We start from the raw sequence: 25,361 nt of genomic DNA on the forward strand, positions 1-25,361 counted from the left end.
AATTTGATTTCATGAAAATCTTAAGGATTCCAACAATTTCAGATTCATCTGCAATTAAAGCTGGGTTAGGCAATTTATTTTTGTCATCACTGGGCAAAAAATCCATACTAACCTCTCAGCATAAGAGGTCTGAGAGAAAATGGGACCTCTTCTTAGCTGTGTTTTCAGACTTTTAGAAAACATAATCCAAGATGAGAGTCTTTGCCCAATCACAGGTCGCTAAGATAACTGGTTGTCGAGTCTTATTCACAAGTTGTCAAGTAGCGACGCTTCAGTTTGGTGACTCGGCAGCGTCAGTTTGACGACCTGAGGATGAGACTCAACAATCAACAGTCTTTCTCCGGAACTGCTCATACAGCTTTAATCAAACTAACTGCCACACAGTGAACTTTCAAGGCTCTCTCTCTGTGTGTGTGTGTGTGTGTGTGTGTGTGTGTGTGTGTGTGTGTGTGTGTGTGTGTGTGTGTGTGTGATAGGTTTAGGTGTCTCCAGACTTCTCCTGAAAGTGACATGGAGACATACTTAGAGGTAATTATTGAGCAAATGAAAGAGAAATAAAGACTGCTGCTGTTCCTGACAGCAAATATCTGCTAATAATGAGCTCTATAAAATTCATCACTCCATGATTTTAAACTGTGGAGAGAATACTGCGTGAATTAGGTTTACTTCAGCCCCCTGAGGCGGAGAAATGGCATGTTTGATTGGCGGGCATCACAACTGGGTGCCTGTTGATGTAGTCGTGAGCATGGTAATTACACCACGCAGGTGACCACAACAAACACATGCTCCATTCAAAGACCTATAATCTGCTAATGTGTTGGACAATATAACCTGGTTTCCAACACTCACTTGGACAAGATAAGATTGGTAAGAGTTAGTGATCATATTATTTTTCCTGAGGTTGTCAAGTCAGTTTTCATTCATCTGAAAAGTGACCACTGCCGGTTTTTCAACATTAATATTTATCAGTATGTATCAGTCAGGATGTCAGTGCCAAGGCTGAGAACCAAATTAAGTGCTTCAACTTCATAAACTATATTTAAAAAAATCAGTTCTTTTTCACAAACATTCACCACCAGATTTTCACTATAAGAAAAACCTTTTTGTTTTAACTTGCAAAAGTTAGTGCCTGGGCTGCCTTAAAATTTTAAGTTGACTAAATTTTAAAATACAGGTTGAGGTAATTTTGTAATAGATTCAAAACAAATTTTTCTAGTCAAATAAACTTGATAGTAATTCAGTTGTGCTTGACAAAACAAGTTCAATAGGTTTAAGATATTAAGTTGAACCAACAACTCATCAGTCACATTTAGAAACATTACAAACAAATTTATTTACAAACAAATTTTAAAGATTTTTCTCAGTTTTAAGAGTCAGTTTTAACACTCACAAAATGAGTCTGCTAATATGCTGATCTGGCGTCTTTAGAAACTTAATTGAATGAGTTGAATGAACTCTTGACAGTACACTCATTCAGCTCATCATGTTACTTCAAGTTCATAAGTTCCTGAAAATAGATACTAAAAAAGTTCATTTGAATAAACTTGAATAAATACAACCTCTCTTCAGTTAAAGAGAAAAGATTAAGTTGATTTGACTAAATTACACTAAATTTTACACTAAATTCACTAAAATACAGGTGGGAACCAGGTTAACACAGATCAACTATTCAAGCATACGTGTGTTAAGAAATAAGGGTTCCAAAAGCGTTCTTTCTGAGGGGCAGAGGTTCTTCATAGAGCCATTTGCTTCTATAGAACCTTTTGACAAAAGGGTTTGTCATTGGATCTTTGTGGGACTATGGGCTCCATTAAGAACCCTTTTCATCCAAAGAATCATTTATGGGAGGAAGAGTTCCTCAAATATTGTTACGTTCCTCAACTCAAGGGGTTGTTCTACTTTTTCTTCTTTCTACCAACATGGTTCTCGGTAGAACCCACTGGATGGGTTTTAGATAAAACCATTGGATTATAAAACGGTTATCAGTTGAACCCCCTGGGTGTGTTTTTGTTGGCACACTTAGAAGGTGGAAAGGTTTTGGATAGAACCCCCTGAGAGGGATCGTGGGGGAACCATTACACCACAGGAGGGTTCTCAGTAGAACCAGTTACAGGGGGTTCTGGCTGAAATCTTTCACAGATGGTGGGATCTAGGTAGAACTCTCTAAAAGGGTTCCGGGTAGAAAAGGTTGCAACAGGAACCAAAAAGAGTTCTCCTATGGGGACAAGCCAAAGAACCCTTTAAGGTTCTAGGCAGCACCTTCAGTGTAAGAGCACAGAAGTCCTTCTCATTGAGACATGATCTTTCCTGTGTGTGTGTGTGTGTGTGTGTGTGTGTGTGTGTGTGTGTGTGATGATGTTTATGTATACCTGTGTGTGTGTGTGTGTGTGTGTGTGTGATGATGTTTATGTATACCTGTGTGTGTGTGTGTGTGTGTGTGATGATATTTGCACACACTGTACGTGGGCTCATGCTGCAGATGCTCCATACACAAAAATCCAATCAGTTTTGCGTGAAACCAACTCAGATTGCCAGGAAATAGAATCACCCGTCCGTGCCGTCATTACTCATCTGCTCTTCTCCTGTTTCCTGTCTTTGTTGTTTCAGATGTGTCTGTCATTTGAGCCAGCCTGCATAACCCCGCAGTCTGTCCCGGAAAGTAACATTTTCCATCAGTGTCAACAATCAGCATCCAATGTGACAACGCCTCCACACAAATCAGAGACAAAGATGCAAACTAGACAACTAAATGTAGATGCATAAAACATGAAAGCTTTATGTACGTCTGCAAATACTGGAGGCAGATGGGACAGATAAAAGAGTAAGAAAAAATAAGTTGCATTGGGCATAATCTTAATCCAAATTTTTCATTTTCGGGAATCTGTGCTTTCAGGCTGGATGATTCTGACAAAAAGAAAATCTCTGAGGCTCCATTTGCACTACCTCCTAGAAAATATGTTTTTATGTTGACAATATGTTTTTCTAACTCTTTTTTAAGGCTGTAATATGTAACATTTCAGTATGAAAATGTCTGAAAATGCTGGACATGTTGTATATTTTGTTGTGTTGTGCACTTACATTATCCCAAATGTTTCCAACTAAGTTCACGCACAAACAAATCCATTACTTATTCAAGGTGAAGGTGTGTTTCCTGATGTTCTGAGATAGCTGCTACTTGCTGCTTTAACTTCCAAGAAAAAAAATAGGATACGTCAAATAATCCAGAGAGTGAGGAAGGAAGTCAGTGAATGTGACTTAACATGAAGGTTGTGCGAAGAATCTGGCGATACTATATGTAGCATGATTCACTGTAAATCCAAGTAAGTTAGCAGTACTCCCAAAAAAATTGAGGCAATCAGTTGCCACAACCTTCTTGAGTTAATAAACTCAAAAGGTGGAAGTTAATAGATTTTAAATTGTTGGAGTCAGTGTACATGCACTCTTTGATTACAGTTATATTAAAATGATTTGTTAAGACCACTCAAATATTTTGAATAAATGCAGCTCAGATGTTCTTCACCCCTCTTGTTGCAATAAATGAACAGAAGTAAATAAGTTAGCATCGTGCAGTATATAGTATATTAGTATTATTAGCATAAAAGCCCATTATTTCATGTTCAGTAAACTAAGTATAGTAACAAACAAATCATTTTTCTTTAATTTCTTGAAATATTTGTAAAAGAAGTAATAAGATGAAAAATGCTTAAAAAACAAAACAAAAGAAAACACGACGGAACAAGAGAGAGAGGGAGACTCAACCACTGAGAAAAGGTGAGGTTCAGTTGGCTTTGCACGGAAACAGTCAGTAAAAAGATGACTCTACTTTTACTGCAGTAAAGAAGTTGAAAGTTGAAACAGTTCTTCTATTTTTACCGGTCTTTGAGCGAGTGAACTTTTGCCTCCTCTGGTTTAAACATGACACAAACCACTGACCTGAATCTCTGCATGTATCATGGGACCACGACAGAGTGTTTTTGAGAATCAGTACAGTATTAAAAAAACATAATATCTCAATACTCTTGTGGATCGAAAAGAACTTCCATGATCCCACGATACTTCACAACATCATCAAACTTTTGTTCATGTTTTGATCCAGAGATCCATAGTGGCAGAACTTACTGAGCATTTAAAGGGAGACATTCCTTAGGCCCCGCCCCTTTCTCATCTCTGTTAAGTGGTGACATTTGGATAAACAGTGAGTGAAGCGAGATGGACAAATAAAAAGAGAAGGAACTTCATGGTGGAGCTGATAAGCTGTGAGAGGAGATGATGGAGTCCCCGTGAGGCTGATGAAGCCCACTGTTTTAGAACAAATTATTCATTTGGCGGCGTTACCAGTCAATCATCTCAGCCTGGAGAGCCTGGAGGCACGGAGAGGAGAGGGCACAGACAGCAGCCCACTTTGATAACACTGTCTCATTTCTCAACAGGTTTAGTCAGATTTGTATCCTAGTGTGATGTAGATTTTAGAAAAACTAAAAAAAGATGTTTATGATCATTTGTTTCCACTACTGTTGCATCAAGGAGAATATTTGATGGCATTCATTTTCCAGTCAGGGATGTTAATGATTAATCAATTAATTACTGTTAAGAACTGAACCATTTACGAATTTATTACCAATGATGTATTTTTTAGGTTTCATTTCTCCAGAGCTCACAGGCTTACTATGATTTGGTTTGGTCGACCCTGTTTGTCTAGAAGTGGCAGTAATTGTGCTCAATTTGACAATGTTCTGAGCAGCAGTTTGGATTTAAAGCCTTACTCTTTTATTATTCTGTTCTTTTAAATTGATGGTGCTTCAGTTAAAAAACTCTGTGTAGTAGCTTTAATGATTAATCAATTATTGACTACTGAACAGTTTTAATTATCGGTTGAAGAAAGATGCAAAAGAAGACAACAGTGCAACTAGATTATGTTTTTAGCATAGCAGTCAGTGGAAAATATGATGTCAATATGGCATTTATGTTTGTTTCATGTATTAATTTGAGGAGGACTACAGTCTCCCACAAAGATTAATCTTTGAACCTACTAAACACCAAATTTGTTCAATAGGATTCAAATCTGGACTTTGACTTGGACAGTCCATCAGTTCCAGAACTCCAGATTCTTTTTCTTGGTCAAATAGTCTCTGCACAGCTTTGAAGTTTGCTTGGGCTCATTGTCTTGTTGGTATATGAACCCACGACCAATCAGATTCAGTCTAGAGGGGATTCCATCATGCACTGAGATGTTGTGGTAGACATTCTTGTTCATGATACCGCTGATTTTCACTAATTTGCCCACGCCGTTTACACAAATGGAACCTCATACCATAATGGAATCTCCACCATGTTTCACTGTGGGTGAAATGCATCTGGCATCAAAACGTTCTCCAGCTTTTCTGCAGACATGAACACGATGATGTTGACTGAAGAGTTCAAACTTGGACTCGTCCGTCCAGAGTCATCAACAGTCCAGTGTTTGTGTTCCCTGGAATATCTGAGGTGTTTTTCTACAAGATTATTAATGATTTCTTACAACTCATAAAAAGATACTTAACTCATTTGGCCAAAATTCGGCATTCGTTTAGACTCTGATTAACATGACACACTTATATAAAACAGCTATTACACAGAATAGAAATTTCACATGACACCGTGGCTGTAGCACTCATGTAAAGTGAAGCAAGTATTTCAACTTAACATGTTTCCCTGACCTCTGACAACAAATCCTGGTCAGTTTATGATTTATCAAAGTAAATATATTACAGATTTTCAGATGACCATGAGCTTTCCTTATCATTAACCACGTAATGTGAGTTGCCTGGACATAATCATAAAAATTTTTTTTATACTTTTCTGATATGTTCAGTATCAATATTTTGCCACTTGCCAGATATTATAATTGACAATGTTTCCTCATCATGTTGATCATGTTGATAGAAAATGCCATCTGGACAGCAGAATTGTGTTTTTTACTAAACCTATTTGCTGTTATGTTGTATACAGACATAGTTTCTAGGAGACAGGGTGCTTTGTGCAGCGTGTCTGAGCAGCTCTGCAGGTCGACATTATTTAAAGCTGCATGTCATTATTTCACTCCACAGGGAAAGTTTATATTTGCACTCCCGGTTATAATATTTCATTCATGTTAAAGGTCTTGTCTGCGTCCTTACATAACCTCCTGTTGTTCACCATCCTGCATGAGTCCATTTACAAGCTGCCATTTTAATATTGGGTTGTGTTTTAGCTCCAAGCTCCTCCTGGCTCCAGCTCAAAAGTACATCTTAAACCCGTCCAGCACTGGCTCGGCAGCTCAGGTCGACGTGACTCATCCAAACACTTTCATTGTTGTTACCGTACAGGGCCACTTAGTTATGTTCAAACATAAAACTGCTTACATATGGAGGGTTTGCAGAGCTTTTACAGGAACAAATCACCTTGATGAAAACATCTAAAATGACCTCATCTCGGCGTGCCGGCGGCTCATATCCACATTCTCCCTCGTGAAGCGACCTTAAAGCTGCGCTGCTTTGAAGATAGATAATAAAGTCTTGGATGCACTTTCTGCAGCACCAGAAGCTACTCTCTTTTCTTCCAAGGCGACTGACGCAATCTGAGTGGATGGAAGTCACAGCTCAGAAAAAAAAAATCAATAGCACTGGTGGAAATCTGTAAAGCTCCTCTGTGGCTGCGTGTCAGAGAGACCAAACTTCAGTTTTAATCAGAACAGTTCAAGTGAAATGATTGCACGGACTTACATAATGCTTGTCATCATCCTCATTGTAGGCCAGTTTGACCACACCGTAGGAGCCCTGCAACACAACCACAAAGACATTCGTTTTCATTGGCATGTTCATGTATTTTCATGTATGCAACACAACATTCAGTTATTGGGATGTATTAGATCCTTTCTGAGACCATTATTTGATACATTACAACAGAACTGTACTGTAAACTAAAGTGCATTATTTCCCACTGTTAGACCTTCATTATACTTCATTAGAGGGTAATCAGGGGTGCATTATGGCAGAAATGTACTGTAAATTAAAGTGTATTAGTTCCCACTGTTACTAGGACCAATACCATTTTTTTCAGACCAAGTACAAATACAAGTACATGCCATTACAGTTCTTACAATAACTTTAAAAACATATTTTATTTTCATCAGATTTTCTTCACTTTATAAATACAGCAAATTGTTACTGCTACTTCCTGCTGCTAGTGTAACCATAGTTACTCTACACATTACATTTTTGGTTATTTGTAGTAATTTACTGATTTTGTGTTCCTTTTTAAGCTGTGCGGTTTACTCTGTACATGATATAATGATACAACAGTATTATGGACTTGCAGAATGAAGTTTATTGTTACAGATGGTGTAATACACCAGTCAGGTATAACATTACCATTGAGTCCTGCCATCCACATTGCCGACACTGTCAGTGGTTATAATGTTATGCCTGATTGGTGTATATGATATTTCATTATTTACAGCATTTTAACTAGTATTTTAATAACACATTTACATGTATAATATTTCAGTTTCTTCTTCATGTCTCTTGTCTAAGAGCTAATTAGTTCCTACCTGTCATTGTTTATGGGGGACAGGTATGAGTGTGGTGCCATGTGTGCAACAGTTTTGTTGACCCTGCTGTGAACTTCAAAGAGTGAAGTTGTGTGTACTGTGCTGTCAGGACGTTTTCATAAAGACTAAGTACACAAAGAGAAGATGTAGAAGCTTATTATAAAGAAAAGAGTGTTATAGACTGGTTGCAGCATGTTTTTTCTTCATCTTTGGATTAATTAGTCGAGGCATCATCTAGTTTACGCCCACTGGGACTTATTGGACAGCGATTGGCTGTGGTCTACAGGTGCACTCTGGGAGGTTGTTTCAGTTTTACATGGACTTACATGGAATTATACAGACAGTTGCCTAAGTTGCTGCAGTCGTTAGTGGATGATGTTGAGGACAGCCAGTCTCTCACTGATAATTACAGTGTGACCAAAGAAGAGGTTAAGCATCATCAAACTCCTTGAGGTCTGCGTTGTGTTGGATCTTTAGATGTTTGCTTGTGTCGAGTGGCTACTTTTTGTGACGTGGTAATGGATGTGGGGTATCGGAGTAGTTTTATGAGTATGAGTATGTGAGGACAGTATCAGACCGATACCTGATGCTGGTATCGGTGCATCCCTAAACAGAATTGTACTGTAAACTTAAGTGTATTGTTAGACCTTTGTTATACTTTCTCAAATGGTAATGAAGGAGACATTACAACAAAACAGTAGTACATTTCTGTCACAATGTCTAATTATCCTCTAAGGAAGTCTAATAAAGGTCTAATACTGTCAAACAAAGAACATCTTTCTAGTTGATGTCCAGTTTAATACAAAGAACAGCTTGTCATGTCTCATTAGTGTAGTGTATTCAATGATAATTCAGTGCTATACGCAACATTTGTGATTCAGCTCCACGTTAAAACTATGTGGGTCATCAACAGAACTGGTGAGGGATGCTGTTAAGATTCCTAAAGCGTCGCATAGAGAACAGACGGCAGCACCATACTGACAGAATGTTTTGAAGGCAGCACCGTTTCTACTCAAAAACAACATTTTTATTCTTTGGCAGCAGAGACAGGCTCCTCCCACACACACACACACACACACACACACACACACACACACACACACACACACACACTCTCTGCCCCAGGATGTGTGTTTTCCATCAGAGACCTTTTTTTCCCCCTTACATGATTTTCTTCTTCTCTGATGAGTAACAAAACTGCTTGAAAATGTGATCACAAAAAAATTACGTAAAGCGAGTTCTAACACCTTTGATGTCTCGTACAGCCAAATTTGCCAGCTGGCTGATCATTTGTCCTTAGAAGATTTGGTCTTACGGGCAAAAATCCATTTGTAGGCTTTAGTCAACACATGGAAGAGTGAGAATTCTTCAAAATGTTTGTACCAAAGTTTAACAAATATCCTGCTGATTTAAAATTAAAATCATTCATGTGTCCCCTGTAGATCATTCTCCACTGTGTTTCCTCCTCATGCCTCAGACTCATTATGTTTTCTAATAGAGATGCTGTGATACCGTTTATGACCACAAAATCTAATAACTGACCATGTAAATAACAGTGTGAAAGCTACTTTAACATCTCACAATATCACTGTTAATAAATCATTTAAATGTCATTTGCTACAGATAATACAGTTTTATTAGTACACTTTTTGCATGTGCCCGGCTCTGTCATGTAAAATGACACGCACTTCACTCTTTTCAATTTGTCAGTTTTTCAAATTCCATCTCTGTTGCTGCCACAATAAATTCCCCCATGTGTGAACCACAGAGTGTTTATCTGCCAGCGTCACTTTTTGAAATACAAAACTTGAGTTGATCTGTTGTGCTGTCAGATTTAGTAATGACGTGTTCCAGTTTATTGTATCTTCTATAAAGTGTCAAACTCTAATTCTGCTCCTGAAAACACTAATATTGAACACTTTGCTATTTTTACTTTTTACTTCCTCCTTATGATTTCCAATCCAGTGTTTCTGTCACACTTTTGTCAGAGACATTTCTAATTTGTTAGCCATGTCAGCAGTGTGGCTCTCTGGATGGTGATGTTGGTCTGTTGGTTGGTCTGTCCATCACTTCAGTCCAGATTGAAATTTCTCTAAAATTTTGTTAAGACATTCACAGTCCCCAAAGGACGACCCCAACACATCCACTTACCTACACAACAGAACAGATCGATTGTCAGTTACTCCCAAAACAACATATATATCACAGATGGAGACTTGCAGCAGTGACAGGTTTACCAGATCTTAACATTATGTAAGTCACATGACATAACTGGTTTACATTGTAAAATGGTTGCAGTTTGGTTAGGTTTAGGCCAGTGTCTCTCAAACTTTTTATGCTGCCTACCACCTCAGAAAATATTGAGCTCTGCAAGTACCACCATACTGTTTTGCACTGTTTGCTACAACGTTTAACACAACATTTTGATTTATTCTCTTACTGATCTGCACTGCTCTTTGTAATAGTCCCCATTTAGAGGCACTATTGCAGTAATTTGGAAACATTCCCTTTCAGTGTCTTCATATTAACACCACTAACTATGCTGCCATCTCAGTTTTGCTCATAACTACTACTAATAATGCACTGAAACAAAAATAAAGGAAAGACAAATATTATTTTAAGTTACATTTCAGGGATCTTATGTTTTTATTTGAAATTTTGTAGTACTTTGACAATATTATATGTTTGAGGGAGTTCACGTACCACTAGCGGTACATGTGCTACAGTTTGAGACTCCAGGGTTTAGGCAATAAAACTACTTGGTTAGGTTTAGGAAACATCATAGTTTGAGTTAAAATAAGTACATGATGTAGGTCATGTGACGATGGAGGCGTCACAAAATGTTTAAATAACTCACTCACTCTACTGGGTGAAAGTCCTGTGCTTGTTTAAGCTGACCATCCACCCCACCCACTCCAAATGAGGACTTTCTCATACCTTATACTCCTGTCATACGTAGTACATCACTAGGGGACACATGAGAATCAGAATCCATCTTGCCAGGCTTCAAAAGTGGTGCAGCCAATCAGTTTCCTAGGGAGTGACTACTTGCAGCTATGGGGGTGGTTTTAGGTGTGACAACAGTGAGAAGTGTCCATGGAAATGACTCATCTGGAACAAACAATGGCGGCTCCTGAAGGGGTTAGTGTAGATACTGTGAAAGCATCAGTTGTATCAGAACTGGAGAGTATTTCTTCATTGATAGAAGAGAAAAGAACAACACTGGAGGCTTTTCTCCATTGAAAAGATGTTTTCACTCCTCTCCCAACCAGCGAGTTTGATCTGATTGCTTGAAGTTAGCCTGTGTTAGACGTGATAGACAGATCAGGTTCATCCAATCACCTACCAAGAGTTTTTTGAAAGTGTCTGCCCTTTTCCAAACAGACTTCCGACTTCCGATGACTTCCCTTCCCAGGCTAAACCATAAAGGTGACATTCCCTGGCTTTAGCTTTAGCTTAAGCATCAGCCACACTTTGTGTTTAATGCTAATTAGAAAAGGTTACCTTTCTAATAAGTTAAATTAAGATTATTAAGATTATTAGCATTAAAATGCTGAGATGTTATTGCCATAGTGAGGATGTTAGCATGCTGACATTAGCATTTAGCTCCAAGCACTGCTATGCAGTTTGTTTAAGTTGGAAACATTATATTGTATTCTGATTTGAACTTCTCAGATCAACAAGGAGAACACCATTTTTCATACACAGTAATATAGGCACTGAGCAGCAACCCAGTTGTCATCAAAATGAACCGTGCACCCACCTAGGTGGGTTCACATAACCATCAGGGGTCTCCTGCTGTTTGATGTACATTTCGTGCCACTTTTTGGAACACTACACCGAAAAAGAGTGAAGTTATTGAATATTTAAATTCTCTAACATTATGCAAAAGCACATATTTCCACACAGGTGATACAGTATAACCAACAAGAGAGCGCTGATGTGTGAAGTGTTTTTGATGACACTACATTGTACAAGAGTGACGTTACTGAATATCTTTTCAAAAGAAAAGGAAAAAATCCACAAAACTATGCAAAAGCACACTTTTCTAAACTAAATGATGTAGAATAACAAGAGACTTGTGATGTGTGAAGTGACACTCCACTGTATAAGAGAGAAGTTATTGAATATTTTGTGTGTTGTAACTCACTGTCTACCTTACTCTGGTAGAAAAGAGCTGTTTGTGTTTTTTGGACGTTTCACATTTGAGTGATTGATCTGGGAACTTTACCACAGTCTTCTATGCCTCTATATAGCCTGGCAGAGCTGCTAGCATGGCTGTAGATTCCTGCTGTGTCGCAAGTTGCAAAGTGGAGTGAGGAACTCTGGACACATCTTGCCTTCAACAGCGGAAGAGGCAGAGCCATCAAACATGTGAACATGTTGACCCAGGCAGCTGAGGAAGCAGCCGTGGTGACTACAGTGTCCACAGTGAACACTACATACAGATATAAGTCATGTATGTGTTATCATCAATATGTACCACTATAATGTTGTCATTATATTATATTACATTATATTACCTTGAAGCCACCAAGTCATTTATTTGGTTCAGTTTGTAAAGATCTGGTCCTGCATATCAGATATAACTCGACATATTGGTGTGGTAGGAGGAGGGAGGGTCTGTTGGGGCGGCCCGTCGTCAACAGAGATTATGTCATATTTTTAAGTATATGTTTTGCGCCCAGCTTCAGCTCACCCATGAAGAAAAAGAAGCTGTGATCAGCATTTATGGCATTTATAGCTAAACTAAAGCTAACTAACTAAACAGCTAAACAGCTGCTAGTACGACTGTAGACTGTCTTGTTTTTAATAGGATATTTGCATATTTCCAGAAAAGCGAAACTTGAGTAGGTACAAAGGTAGCTGTAGACAACCTTGTAAAAATTTGAAGAATAAAATATGAAATAACATTACTGCACTGTTTCAACAAGCTAGAAGTCAAGTGTTTGTAGCTAAAGCTAACTACACAGTGGATGGACAGCTGCTAGCATGGCTGTAAACTGTCTTGTTCTTAATAAGATATTCACATATTTCCAGAAAAGGAGAACTTGAGCAGGTACAAAGCTATCAAGTGTTTATAGCTAAAGCTACGTACACAGTGGATGGACAGCCTGAACTGTTTTAAACAAACTTTCCTGTCAGCATCATATTACATTTTATTTGTAAATGTGTATCTGCAAGCTGTATAATAAGGACAGCTCACAACTTTTATTGTGCACAAGCTGTGACTGATTTTGGTTTCCATTTTCTCACTTAACAGATAAACTGAACACAGGGTCAATCTCCAAGCTGCTGTTATTTTCCCAAACCACTCCAAACTTAAGAGACAAAAGTCCGAAAACTGACAAACTCACCTTTCCAATCTCACTCTTCAGCTTGTACTGGTTCAGCTGGATACAGTCCTGTGAGGGGCGACAGAAAAAGTGGGGACATGAGGAACTAAATCATCAACATAAACACGACCATGAATTCTTTCAGTGTCTAAAGCGAGGAGGAACAGGGCCGTCCGTGGTACAGGAACAAAACGTTCCTGCTGACTGTGTGTGTACATGTGTTGAAAGTCATTTTTCTCTGAGATGTACGTAACGATGCAGTCTGTAGTTTCTGTTTACTGTCTGCAAATCCATTAGAGTGCTACTGTTTAAATGGCTGATTTGCAGTTCCATAGCAACCGCTGCTACGGCAGTGAGTCAGCCAGGGGCACGGCAGAAGACAGCAGACCACAGCAGGACAGAGACAGAGAGGGAAGCAGGGGTAGTTCTGGTGGTGGGGAGCACTTCACCGGGGGTGGGCTGATTAGGGGGGGCACAAACAGCAAAGTCAGTGAGCAGAAAGTGAGCAGTGATGTAAGTGCAAAAAAGAAAGATGGAGGAGATGGATTGAAAGCCGTTCTCTCATTATGGTTGGGGAGGTGATGGCTTACATCGTTGTCAACCCACTTTGATTCTGCACCAGCCCACATCACGTTTCACGTTTTTGAGAGACTACAGAAACGTGGAGAGGAATGAAAAGCTTGAGAGCTCTAGTTATGATTGCTAAACTATGATTGGACAGTTGCTGTTTGGAGGTGGGGCTTAGCGAAGGGTCAGTTATTGCATATCTGTATATAATAAAAAAAAAAACTATCAAAGAAAATAAGAAAGTATTCATTTAAAGGAGCAATATGTAGAACCCTAGTGTTCAGAAATGAGTACTGCAGTCCAAATAGTGATTTGGAACCATAGCTTGAATTCCAATTTAATATACCATCTATGGCCAACTGCTCTGAAAATACACACTCACAAAAATACACACTCAATATAAATGTTATAAACATCTGCTGCTTCCCAAAAGATTATCAATGATTTCTCTTTCTGTGAACATTCAGCATTAATTTGAACTTTATGTAAAGTGAATAAAAGTGAAAAGCAAACAAAAACAGATGTTCTGCTCTGGAATGGAAATTTGAAAGGAGAACATGCTGGTTGTAGCATCAGAGAAGTCAGTATTTCAACTAAACATGTTTCTTTAATCTCTGATAACATGTCATGGTCATTTTATGATTTAGCACAGTAAATACATTATATATTTCTCCTTTGAATAGTTGTTACATTGAATAGTTTTTAATTGTTTTATGTAGAATAATACATAAATGTAGAATAAATTAATATTTTCAGTGGCAATCATTCTTTTCAAGCAAATAGTGACAATCAGGTTTACAGCTCACTAAAATCTGAGGTACAAATTTTTGGGGTTCTTAAAAGATCATCTAAAGAGGAAAAGTAACTCAATTGAAGTTAAAAGGTCGGCAAAAGATTATTTAGTTTGTATTCAAAACTTAAAGGACAGATATGTAATATATGTACTAAAATAAATCATACAAAGGCCACAATATGTCATCAGAGATCAAGGAAATTTGTTGGGTTGGAATACTTGCTTCTCTGACAAACACGCTACAGCCACAGTGTCCCCCTTTGAAATTTCTATTCTAGGCCACAAAAACTGTTATTGTTTGCCTGTTTCATATTAATTAGTGTTCAAATTAATGCAGAATCTTTGCCAAATGAGTTAGTGTCTGTTAATGATTTGTAAGAAATCATTAATAATCTTGTAGAAGGTGTAGATGTTTATAATGGTTAAATTGAGTAAAATGTTAATGGAGTTTGGCAGGGAGTAAGACAGTCAGTCACTAAACTCAGACTCCAGAGTCTGTATTTTCAGAGCAGTGGGCTTCTGTTTTCCTTTGCAAAAGCTTCATATTGACCCTTAAAGAGTTTAAGTTTGGTTCAAAACTCAAATATCTAGTAAAGGCAGTTGCCTTGAAATTATGAGTTTTCTCAACTCTTTAAAAAAATTTTTTACAGTGTAAATAGTACAATTTTTAATCAAATATGATTCCACTGAAGGAAGACATATTTCTGTGGTGCAAACTAAGTCTATTGCATGGGCCCATTCTTTGCCCAACAAATTGTTAGAGGGCCAGCTCTCTCTCTCTCTATGCCCCCCCCCCACCACCACCTCACACTGGTACAACCACACTGCCTGGCTGTCTATATTTACACCCCTGTGATTTACTTAGTGTGTGTGAGGTGGAGCACTGCCTCAGGCTTGAAACTGGAACGTGTTTACAGGATGAGAGGAGGTAGGAGAACGCAGATGGAACAAAACAGAAAGTATTGCACCGACCGATGGTGCAGGGCAGGACTTCACTCACCACCAGGCAAGGTATTTTAGAAACTCTGACATTATACAGTTGGTTACATAATGCTCTGGTTATGTAGCTCGTACTGAACACTGCTGATGGTGCAGCAGGAGAGGTGAGGATGGTGTTACGCACTGTAGGGTATGATGGTGTGAAGCACTGTGGGCAGGGATTATGACAAAGGGCGTAAGATAGAATAGACGATGGGGCTTTGGTAGGTGAAGCGAGCAGTGGAACTTGAAAAGGGACTGCTTTGATTGGATGAAGAGAGATAAAGAGAGAGGGAAGAAAAATAGGGCGGCGAAGGATAAAGGGAAAGGCAAATGAGGAGAATCCAAAGAAAAGAGCAGCAGGAGGGATTGTCTGAGAGGACCTCCACTGGGTTCACAGTTAGCCGGCACATGCTCAGTGGGCGCTGCACTGCAGTTAATGCTCTGTCAGGGCTAATGGATGGAGAGGGCCATGCAGAAAGCCTTAAATACGTCTGCCACACATGCATGCACTCACACGCACACATGAATCAAACTCAAATGCTCTACTGGGCCACAATAAACCTTTCGAGGGCTCTCTCAGTCATGCTGTCACGTTAGACGCCTGCTTCCTTCAGTATGCAACACTCTCCTCTCCTCCTCTTCCCGCATCCCTCCACATCTCACTTTGTCTGATCTGAACCAAACTCTCCACATCTCTCCATCCATTGCTCAACAACTGATCGATATCTGTGCATAACAAATAGATCACTGCCACTGTGCTATTCAAAATCAATGAGGCTGCGTTTCATTCTTATGATGAATAATGAGCCTGCCTGCCTGCCTCAGGAAGTCTGGAATGAAAAGGGAACTTGTGTTTGAGAGTATTTAAAGCCTGTAAGTGTAAAATCATTTCCTGAACCTGACATTTTACAATGGATTTTGATAGAGTGGTGTACTGGCTGCACCAAAATGAGACTATTGCAGAGGAAGATCATATATTCAGTGTTGCTGTATATGTCCTTGGGTCTGCTGCAAATGGATGAAATGTGCAGAATGAACCAGTATTCATTTTGTGAACTAATAATTTTCATCATAGTTGTATGGTTTGCATCTATACCAAAACAAGGAAGTGGACTGCTGTAAGGATCTTTTGATTGATCGGCTTTTTGATACAATATTAACAAAATAAACAAATGTTGTGTAGGTAATGATGCAAGTATACATATATGTCCTTGGGTCTGGTGCAAATGGAAGAAGTGTACAGAATTAATCAGTGTTACTTTGATGGAATTACAATTTTTGTCACGTTTGTCATCAACATTTTTCACCAATGTAAATGAGACAATAATTGAATTAAAAGTCATTAGTGATGGCAAAAATGATGCAGAAATCTTCTGACAGTTTCATCATTGAATAAAAATGAGACGAAAATGAGGGATGAGGTGGGAAGAGACCTCTTAATGTGGTAGAGAGTAGAGATGCACCCAAACACAAGTACCTTATTTTGGAAAGCCCGAATAAAGCAATAGAAATGAATATTTCTTCTATCTTATGTCATCTCCATGATTACTTCAACAAACTTAAACAAGGTTGCATCAACCTTAGTCAGCCACTGATTTGATGCACCAATATGGTTCCCTTCAGCTGAAGGATATCTGATCCTATATTTACAGTGTTTTACCAAACATTAACGCCCCCTCATCTGAGGTCTACAAGCATGTGTAGGAGGATGAGCTGGGATGACAAATTTCAAAAGACAAATGGGTCAAAAGTTTATAGTATATTCATACCTGTTCATCTGTGCTGCAAAAATGATACTATTCAAACTCTAAACTCAAAAATATTCCCTGACATCTCCCCTCTGTGTGATAAATGTCAGTTCCAAGAAGCCACATTAACCCAGAGTTTTGAACTTTGGCTCAAGATAGAAAGACTCTGGACTGAAATATTCAGCATCTTCTCCTCCAGACTGAAAATCACCCTGGAGCCAGATTCTAAAATGATTATATTACGAATATTGGGAGCTTTTAGACAACTGACTACGACTCAGCAACACTTTATCTCCTATGGGCTAAAAGTGGCTAAAAAAAACTTAAGCTTTTGGAAAAAAAAAAAAAGCTGAAGCCCCTCCAGTGAAGTTGTGGATCACAGAGCTGGCTGATACACTCCACCTACAGCCAATTAGATTTGTCTTAAGTGATCAACTAAAGCAGTTTTAATGCTTTTATCACCATTTATCAAAATGAATATAAACTCGATAATTGCATGTAGAACTGGACAGGTGGGTGAGCAGGTGGGTTAGATATCATGTCTGTGACTTCATGGAAAATCTGAAGCAGTTTTTTTTTTTTTTTTTTTTTTTGTTTTGATTTTCCCCACTGTTTCCAATAAAAAACGTTTGAAACAACCAGAGAACATTTGTGCATACTTGTATATCTTTACTGTAGAGTTTCTATCTCCAGTTCAAAACAAAATCTTTCCATTTATCAAACTGTTTTTTTCAGTGTCTGAGTTTTTCAGAATCCCTCAGTTAAAGGGGAGGTGGTGGAGGACTTCAGCTAGTTCATAAAGAAGAAAATAAGAAAGTGACTCCCAGTATAAACTACACCTCCTTCTTGTCCTCAATCCAAATACAGATAATTTTGTTGGCTGAACAAATACAGATAACAAAAAATGATGCTGATACACACAGTTTGACAACACTGATCTAACCAGGAAGTTCATTAGCATGCACTCGCTGCAGGCCCCAGAAACTGGGGAGAAATGTCAGTGTTTGGGAAAAAGACAAGAACAGCCGTGGATAAATTTCACTTTTGATGTCAAGAGAAATAAGAGCCTTTGTGAAGCAACAATGGCAACAAACCTGAAGCGACACTGGCAGACAAGTCATCACAAAATTAATGCAAAGTTAATAACTTTTAACTTGGAAAACCAAGTGTGTTTTTGTTTTCCAGCAGTGCTGCAGAGACGTCCTGGCCTACAAAAGATTTCACAGACTTCAGAAAACATCTTTGTTTAAATCTCAGCAAAAATCACTGCTTAATTATTTTCAGGTATTTCAATGAAAATGAGAATAATGATGTAAAAATTAGCATTCATTTTGCAATTCCAATATCAGTCAAAATAGTTGCAATGGGACATTTTTTTTAAATAGTTCAGCCCTAACATTTAGTTGACCAAAACTAAACTAAAACTCAAGGAAGGAGGATCAACTAAAACATAATGAACTGCCTCATGTCACCTTTTTAAAGATGAAATATAAAATGAACTGTGCATGTTGTCCAGTATCAGCTGCTGCTGTACTTGTCAGTGATGGAGATAAACACATCATTAACTGTCCTAATGTCCTGTGAAGACAAGCAGACAGTGACTTTCGTCTTTGCTCCAGGGGCTGCCAACGTTACTGATTTTCAGATGTCTTCCTCTGCTAATTTCCATATACAGTTACTCAGACATGAGAGACAGAAGAAAGAAACCTCCAAAAGAGACTCGTAAATGCAAAACACCCACAGCTCTCACAGTTAGCACGGTCAGTTCTGTCTGTGGTAAATCAATTTCCAACATCATCATGGAGATTTCTATTCCTTACCAAGAAAACGAGGAATGTATTTCATTTTAATCAATTTTGGGGTGAGAGCAAAGAAGTCGCTCTGAATACAAAGTGGCCATGAATACAAATACAAGCGAAGAGAACTCATCAGCCAAGAGCTGCAAGAATCTACTGTGCAGAAAGATCCTGAGAGTCTTCACACAGTACAGCCGGAGAAGTCAGGATGGAAGTATTCAGCTTTCTGTTGATGAAGGTTTGGTTTGTGTGTCTTATTTCCAGGTTTGTCCTTCACACAACACTCACATATGTACAGTGAAAGCATCATTACCTCTGCCATGAAAGTCATGTTTTCAGCGCTGTTTGTTTGTCAGCAGGATTACAGAAAAAACACTGACCTGATTTCCATGAAACATGGTAGAAGGATAGAGCATGGGCTGAGGAAGAGCCCATTCAATTTTGGAGCAGAGACATAATCACAGGGCGGATACACAAACAACTTTTCACTTTCGTTAACATTGTGACATAAGGCTTTTGGCCTTGGCGGAATAAATACCATATAACTTAGCCTAGATTCTCATACTGTGGTGCGTCCTGACATCTCACCAGGGTATACAGTATATGACGGCATTTGTGTGAAAAAACAAATCATTAAAAGCTGGTGATGGAAGTCATTATAATATATATGACACTGTCAAGCTTAAAAAGCCTTGTGTCTCTTATGCAATTAGCTTTCTTAGACAAGTCTTGTTGGGTTTAAAATACTTATAATAAATAAATAGGAAATAAGCACCCGTATTCCACAGATTCCATAGTTGCCGTGGATACCAACACATCATTTGGCTGAACGGAGATAATTCACAGATGTATCATGTGGTTAATAAACTGCTTCCATAGTTTGAAGGAGCCATGTCAAAATAAAGTCTGTATTTTCATGATTCCATATCTAGTTATATTTAATTAATTATCAAAGAGGCTGAGGCTATAGAGCAGAAATGACAAGCCAATGATCTTTTCTCTAGCTTGGCTAAGTTCCCTATTAATAAGTGTTAGTAATTTCTTAGTAATAAAACAATTTAATTTTATGCATAATAACTGTATGTGGACTTAAACACCATGGCGAGCTTTGCACAAGGACTACTTCTGGCTCTGTTCATTTGGGAAACTGTTCTGAACAAGCCAAACAATTCCTCACACGGAAGTGAAGCTGCCGCTGTGTTACACCAGAGACGCACTGCTGTCTCTGCGGTCCACGGGAAAGATTCCACCTGTAAATCTCATTGAGGCCGTGAAAGTATCATAAAACCATACCTTCAGGATTTATAAATGCTAAAAAATCTCGAATGAAAATATGTAATATGTGGGATAACTGAAATATAAGTTAAAATAAGTTTAGTCTTTCCTGTATTTTTGTTTAAACATAGTCTCGACCATGCTCATAGCATGCACAGACGTCATCCATGATTCCCCGTACTTGTGAACTAAACTGTGATGGTCAAATAGTGTGTAGAGGTAAAATGAAGACACTAAAAATAATGGCTTCAAAAAAACTCTGGAACTATTACGAAGAGAAGTATGGATGAGGAGGAGAACATTTCAAGCTGCTGTGTTGAAACTGAAGTGGACCAAAGTGGAGCGCTGGTGGATTCTTATCAAGCACCAGTGAAGTCTTCAAAACCTGCAGCACCTGCTGCCGCCAAACGGCACAAAACTTTTAGGTGGCATTTGGAGAGACTGACTTAAGGACCTTTCACATCAGTGGACCGGGTTCAGATCTGAGTACACTTGACCTTAAAGTCCAGTTTCTTTGGTTACTGTGAGCGCTGTATAATCTTTTCAAGACGATGGATCAATGAACCGTGCCCAGGTTGAAAAGGTGGCCTCAAGTACTGTTCATATGTACCTGGGTACACATCAGGTGTGAAGACTAACTGTTCCAAAACAAGGAAGTGGACTGCTGCGAAGATCTTATGATTGGCTGGCTTTTTAACACCATAGTAACGACCTAAACATATGATGTACTGTTACATTATTAAAATATTACTCGTTACAAGTAAAAGTACTGGTGTTAGTAAGTAGAAAGTACTCTTCTAAAAAACTTTAGTATATTAGTTACTTTTTAACTGCTGATGTTTAATGTATTATCAGTATCATTCATTAAAATGTGTTTCTGTTTGTCCAAATTTTCTAAAATCAATTTTATTCTCATTTTAATTATTTTCTGTTTCTCTTTTGTCTTTTTTTTTTTTTTTTTAAGTTTTTAAGGTTCCTTGTTCAATAAATGGCTCTGCCAGACAAAACAATGTTAAATGAGGTGAAATTACTGCTATTTTTATACTATTGATTAAATATTGATTAGTACATTTTTAATTGGTTAAATTCTGAATGGTGATTAATTGATCAATAACAAATCATGAACATCATTACTCCAAAAGTACTACTGCAGTGTTTCATTTTTGGTTTGTGATTGATGGTGCTCATTGGCCAGTTTGTGATCTGATCACCTTACTGGCTACAAAAATGCAGATGAAAGGTTTGGATATTAATTCAAATTCTACTCAGTACTATTAGTACTATGATTTTAAATGTAACTAAGTAGTGTACTGGTGTAATACATACTTACAAGTACAGAATCTACTCATAACATTACAAGTACCCCAAAAAACTACTTAAAAGCAATAATTTGAGAATTTGTACTTAGTTACTTCCAACCCTGCTCATGTGAAAAGTAAACTGAATCAGGCAGAATACAAACCTATTCTACCTGATGTAAAAACACCCTTTAAATTCAGCAGATGGTAGTAAAGTTTAATGGTGACAAAACAGAGCCACTTGTAGCAATACTGTGACTACATATCCCCTTTACACATTTACAGGTAACAGTAATCCTCTGGGGTAGCCTACATACAGAAAGCAGTCATTATGGTGCGTTCAGGGACAGAGGTTTTGTGGGAGAAGCAGTCCAACTGTAAAATCGTCGCAAATGTAACAACGCTTTTTTTTTTTCCTCAAACCAAAGTATGGCTTTGGAAACATGTCATGCTACTAATAATTATACACTTCCTCACATCCAAATGTAAACTGTGTTGAACAAACTCCAGAGATATTAAGGAAAAATATTTGAACTGACAAGAGAGAGCAATAATGTTCATCATGAAGTTTGCACTTGTAGGTTTACCCATTATAACAGAGTTTACTATTGGCCTTGGTGAAAGTGAGCTCTCCAAATGCTCTTTTCGTTGGTTATTGTAATTGTTCCTCCTCCACACTGGCCCTGAAGAAATCTCTTTCAATGTCAGTGCAAGTGATGGGGACCAAATCCACAGTCATTACTTCCGTGCAAAAAACTGTGCAAAACTTTCTCTTTGTGTTCCCAAAGACAGTGTTTCCTTGCTGAGATGCGGGCGAGGATTATGAAATTTGGTGCACAAAGACTCCATTTAATTTGAGTGACTCACACTGCAGGATGACAACTGTGGAGTTCAATTTCACACAGAAAAAAGACTGTGGTGTTTGTCCCATCACTTCTACTGAAACTGCTTTTAGAAATGATCCTGTTGCAGTTGGTGTGGAGAGGATGAACAATTAGAGGAACCGAAAATTCCTTCAATGTATGTCAGAACATGTGAGGATTGTTTCAAGAAATACTTGATGAAAAAATTAGCATTCCTTCTAATATCGCAAATCATATTACAATTGCAGTATCAGTCGAAATAATCACAGTTAGATATTTTTTCAAAATCATTCAGCCCTAGTTTGTGGATTTGGGAGTGGCCATCTTCATTTTTTGCAGCCAGAGCATACCCAGTACCGACGAGAGCGTGAAGCTAGAGGGTGGCGTACTGTGATTTGGGCGGAGCTTGGTTTTGGCCTGTCTGCTCAGCAGGAAATAATGGCAGCCACCCTGGTCACAATCTGTCCAGTATTACAACTAAACAGTGCACTAAAATATGTTTCTGAAAATATTTTAAGCAAGTTAAAGGCAATGGTCTACCAGAATACTGATCCATTATTGATCCAGTTTGATCTGAGGTTCAGGAGATTCTGTCGGAAACCAGAAAAACAACAGCAGCTGTCTGGTTGTGATCAGGTCACAATCTTTCTCACAGTAAAGCTAAACAATGCACTAAAATGTTTTTTTGACATTTTAACATGTGAGGAGAGATGCAGTAATGGAATATTGATCCATATTTGATCAGTAGAGTCAGGTTTTACCTTTTGGTCTGAGTGTCCTGAAGTCATTCAGACACTGGACGGACTCACTGACAATGACTTGCCAATCACACAGGGGCCCTGTCTGTTTTTACACAACTATGAAGACATGTTTTAAATGAAAATGATGTAAAAAAGAAAGTAATCGACTTATTGACTGACAATGAAAATAAGTGGTAGTTGCAGCCCTAGTAATGTTTACTGTGGTTTATCTTCATTGTTCCCATTCAAGAGTTTCCTTTTTTTGTTCATCATTTACTATTTCATAACGTGGATGTTGTATATGTACATGCTTGTGATTAATCTCTTACATAAACTTGAGCTGATATGTGATTTTGTTACAATTCATTACGCTCAGCATTTAGCCTGTATTTTGGGGATTTTTTGTCTCTGGATTTTCTTAATCCTGACTTTAAACCACAAACAGAGAAGTGAATGTGTTTTAAAATTTAAACCCTGGTTCCCATGGGAAGAGAAAGTTATTCACATTATGTGTACAAAATAAGGATGAAAGAAAACAACAAATGTGATGAGAAAGTTAGGAGTGAGAACCCGGAGAGAGTTTACTGCAACACAGACAAAACAAAAGGCACAATAAGCTTCTGGGCTTCAGTTAAACCATTATATAATCTCTACACACACAGAACTTCCTCATGCGGTTTTTATGGGACTTCCCAGTTTTTAGGAGATAACGGGAACTGACACCAATTATAAAAACATGCATATATAAGTCATTTTTTATATATTTTCCCATTGTGGTGACTGCTGTTGTACTGAGCAGCAGTGAATAAACTGAAAATGTCAGTCAGAACAGAAGTTTGTGTAAGCAAGAAGTGTCTCTCCCTCTCTGCTGTGTCATGCTGGAGATCCAGTGGGAGCAGGGAAATAGCAGCAACATGAGTCCTTTTTATGGTTCAGTGCGAGCTGCAACTCCATTTTCAGATAGGAAAGGACACAATGACAGGTCTGCAAGTCTGTGGCAGCAGTCCGTTAAATTCAGAGGGGTTCCACATCCTGGCAGATGTCATGAATTTTTAATGCTCGCTCCAAATTGGAAAAAGTCAGAGGAAAATGGAGATTTGAGGAGTCACTCACAGACACATAGTTTTTATGGGTAAACACAAACAGATGCAGGCGTGTTTTTAGCTGCATGTTTTAGAAATAATAATCCATAATCTACAATTCTATTCACACATACAGTTTTAAAGTAACAGTTCAACATTTTATAAGCTTTCTTGTTGAGAGTCAGAAGATCAATACGTCTCTCATGTCTGTATGATAAATATCTTCATCTTTAATTAATTAATCAATCAATCAATAAACTGCACACAACAAAAAAGGAACAGCTGGACAAACCTGACAATGAACATAAAACACTTAGAGCTGCAATGACTAATCTATGACTAGTCTATCTATTACTATCACTATGACCATTAAATTAATCTGCATCTATTTTGATAATTGTTTTGAGTCATTTTTTAATTAAAAAAGTGAAAATTCTTTGATTACAGTTTCATTTTATGGACCAAACAATTAATTAACTAATCAAGACAATAATCAATGATTAATCGATGAAACCTTTAATGATGAAAATAATTGTTAGTTGCAGCCTTTAAAACACTCTATTAGACTAAACGATTTCACCATATTTTATATTGAGGTAATCCAAAAGTAACTGAATGCAATCAAGTTATTACTGTTACTTTAATATTGTGATACTTGTATTACATTCCTGACTACATTTATTAACAGGTAATTAGTAACTGTATTGGAATACATTTTTAAAATAAACCTCCCAACCCTGTAAATATGAAGCTAGTGCCAGCAGCTGCTTAGCTTAGCTTAGCACAAACACAAGCTGGCTTGTTTTAAAGGGAACAAAATCCCAGCACCTACCAGCATCTCCATACAAAAACTCTAAGCACTCAGCAGGACTGTGTTGTGGGACAACCTCTGGGCACGGTGCAGTGACATGAAGCTGTTTATCAGAGTGTTGAGAGATGGGAAACATGAAGTCTGAAGGACTTAGGAGTCAACAGTCAACAATTTGAGTCAAGTATAGTATCTGTGTTACGTGTAGCTCTGGTTGTGTTGTGTTGGTTTAAAGGGCCAGCCAGCAGCTGTAGTAATACAGTGGGTTGTGAGCTGCTGCCGGGCTGCTCCTCCACACACACCAGCACTTGACAGCACAGACACCCAGTCTGTTTGGCAGACCCTGTAGTCAGAATCTTCCCTAGTGACTCTTCTCCACTCTCGAACAACCCCACCTCAGCCTGCTGAAACCAAGTAACGTTAGTCCCAACCACATTCATCATTTTTCTGAGCTTGATGTGTGTGTGTGGACACCCAGCCTGTCTGCTCTGCCTCGCCCAGAGAGAC

General features: G+C 38.2%; 1 protein-coding gene across 1 annotated transcript in view; it reads right to left on the reverse strand.

The window, feature by feature from the left end:
• Positions 1-25,361, reverse strand: part of camkk1a (calcium/calmodulin-dependent protein kinase kinase 1, alpha a) — a 132,683-nt gene that overhangs the window by 50,302 nt on the left and 57,020 nt on the right. The window contains exons 3-4 of the mRNA XM_084730464.1: positions 12,925-12,972; positions 6,741-6,794 (exon numbers count right to left, since the gene is read on the reverse strand). Of these exons, the coding sequence (XP_084586590.1) occupies positions 6,741-6,794; positions 12,925-12,972 (102 nt within the window). The remainder of the gene's footprint in view (positions 1-6,740; positions 6,795-12,924; positions 12,973-25,361) is intronic.

This window comes from Lutjanus erythropterus, chromosome 11, assembly GCF_056507025.1.
Source record: "Lutjanus erythropterus isolate fLutEry1 chromosome 11, fLutEry1.hap2, whole genome shotgun sequence".
In the NCBI taxonomy this organism is placed as follows: domain Eukaryota; kingdom Metazoa; phylum Chordata; class Actinopteri; order Lutjaniformes; family Lutjanidae; genus Lutjanus; species Lutjanus erythropterus.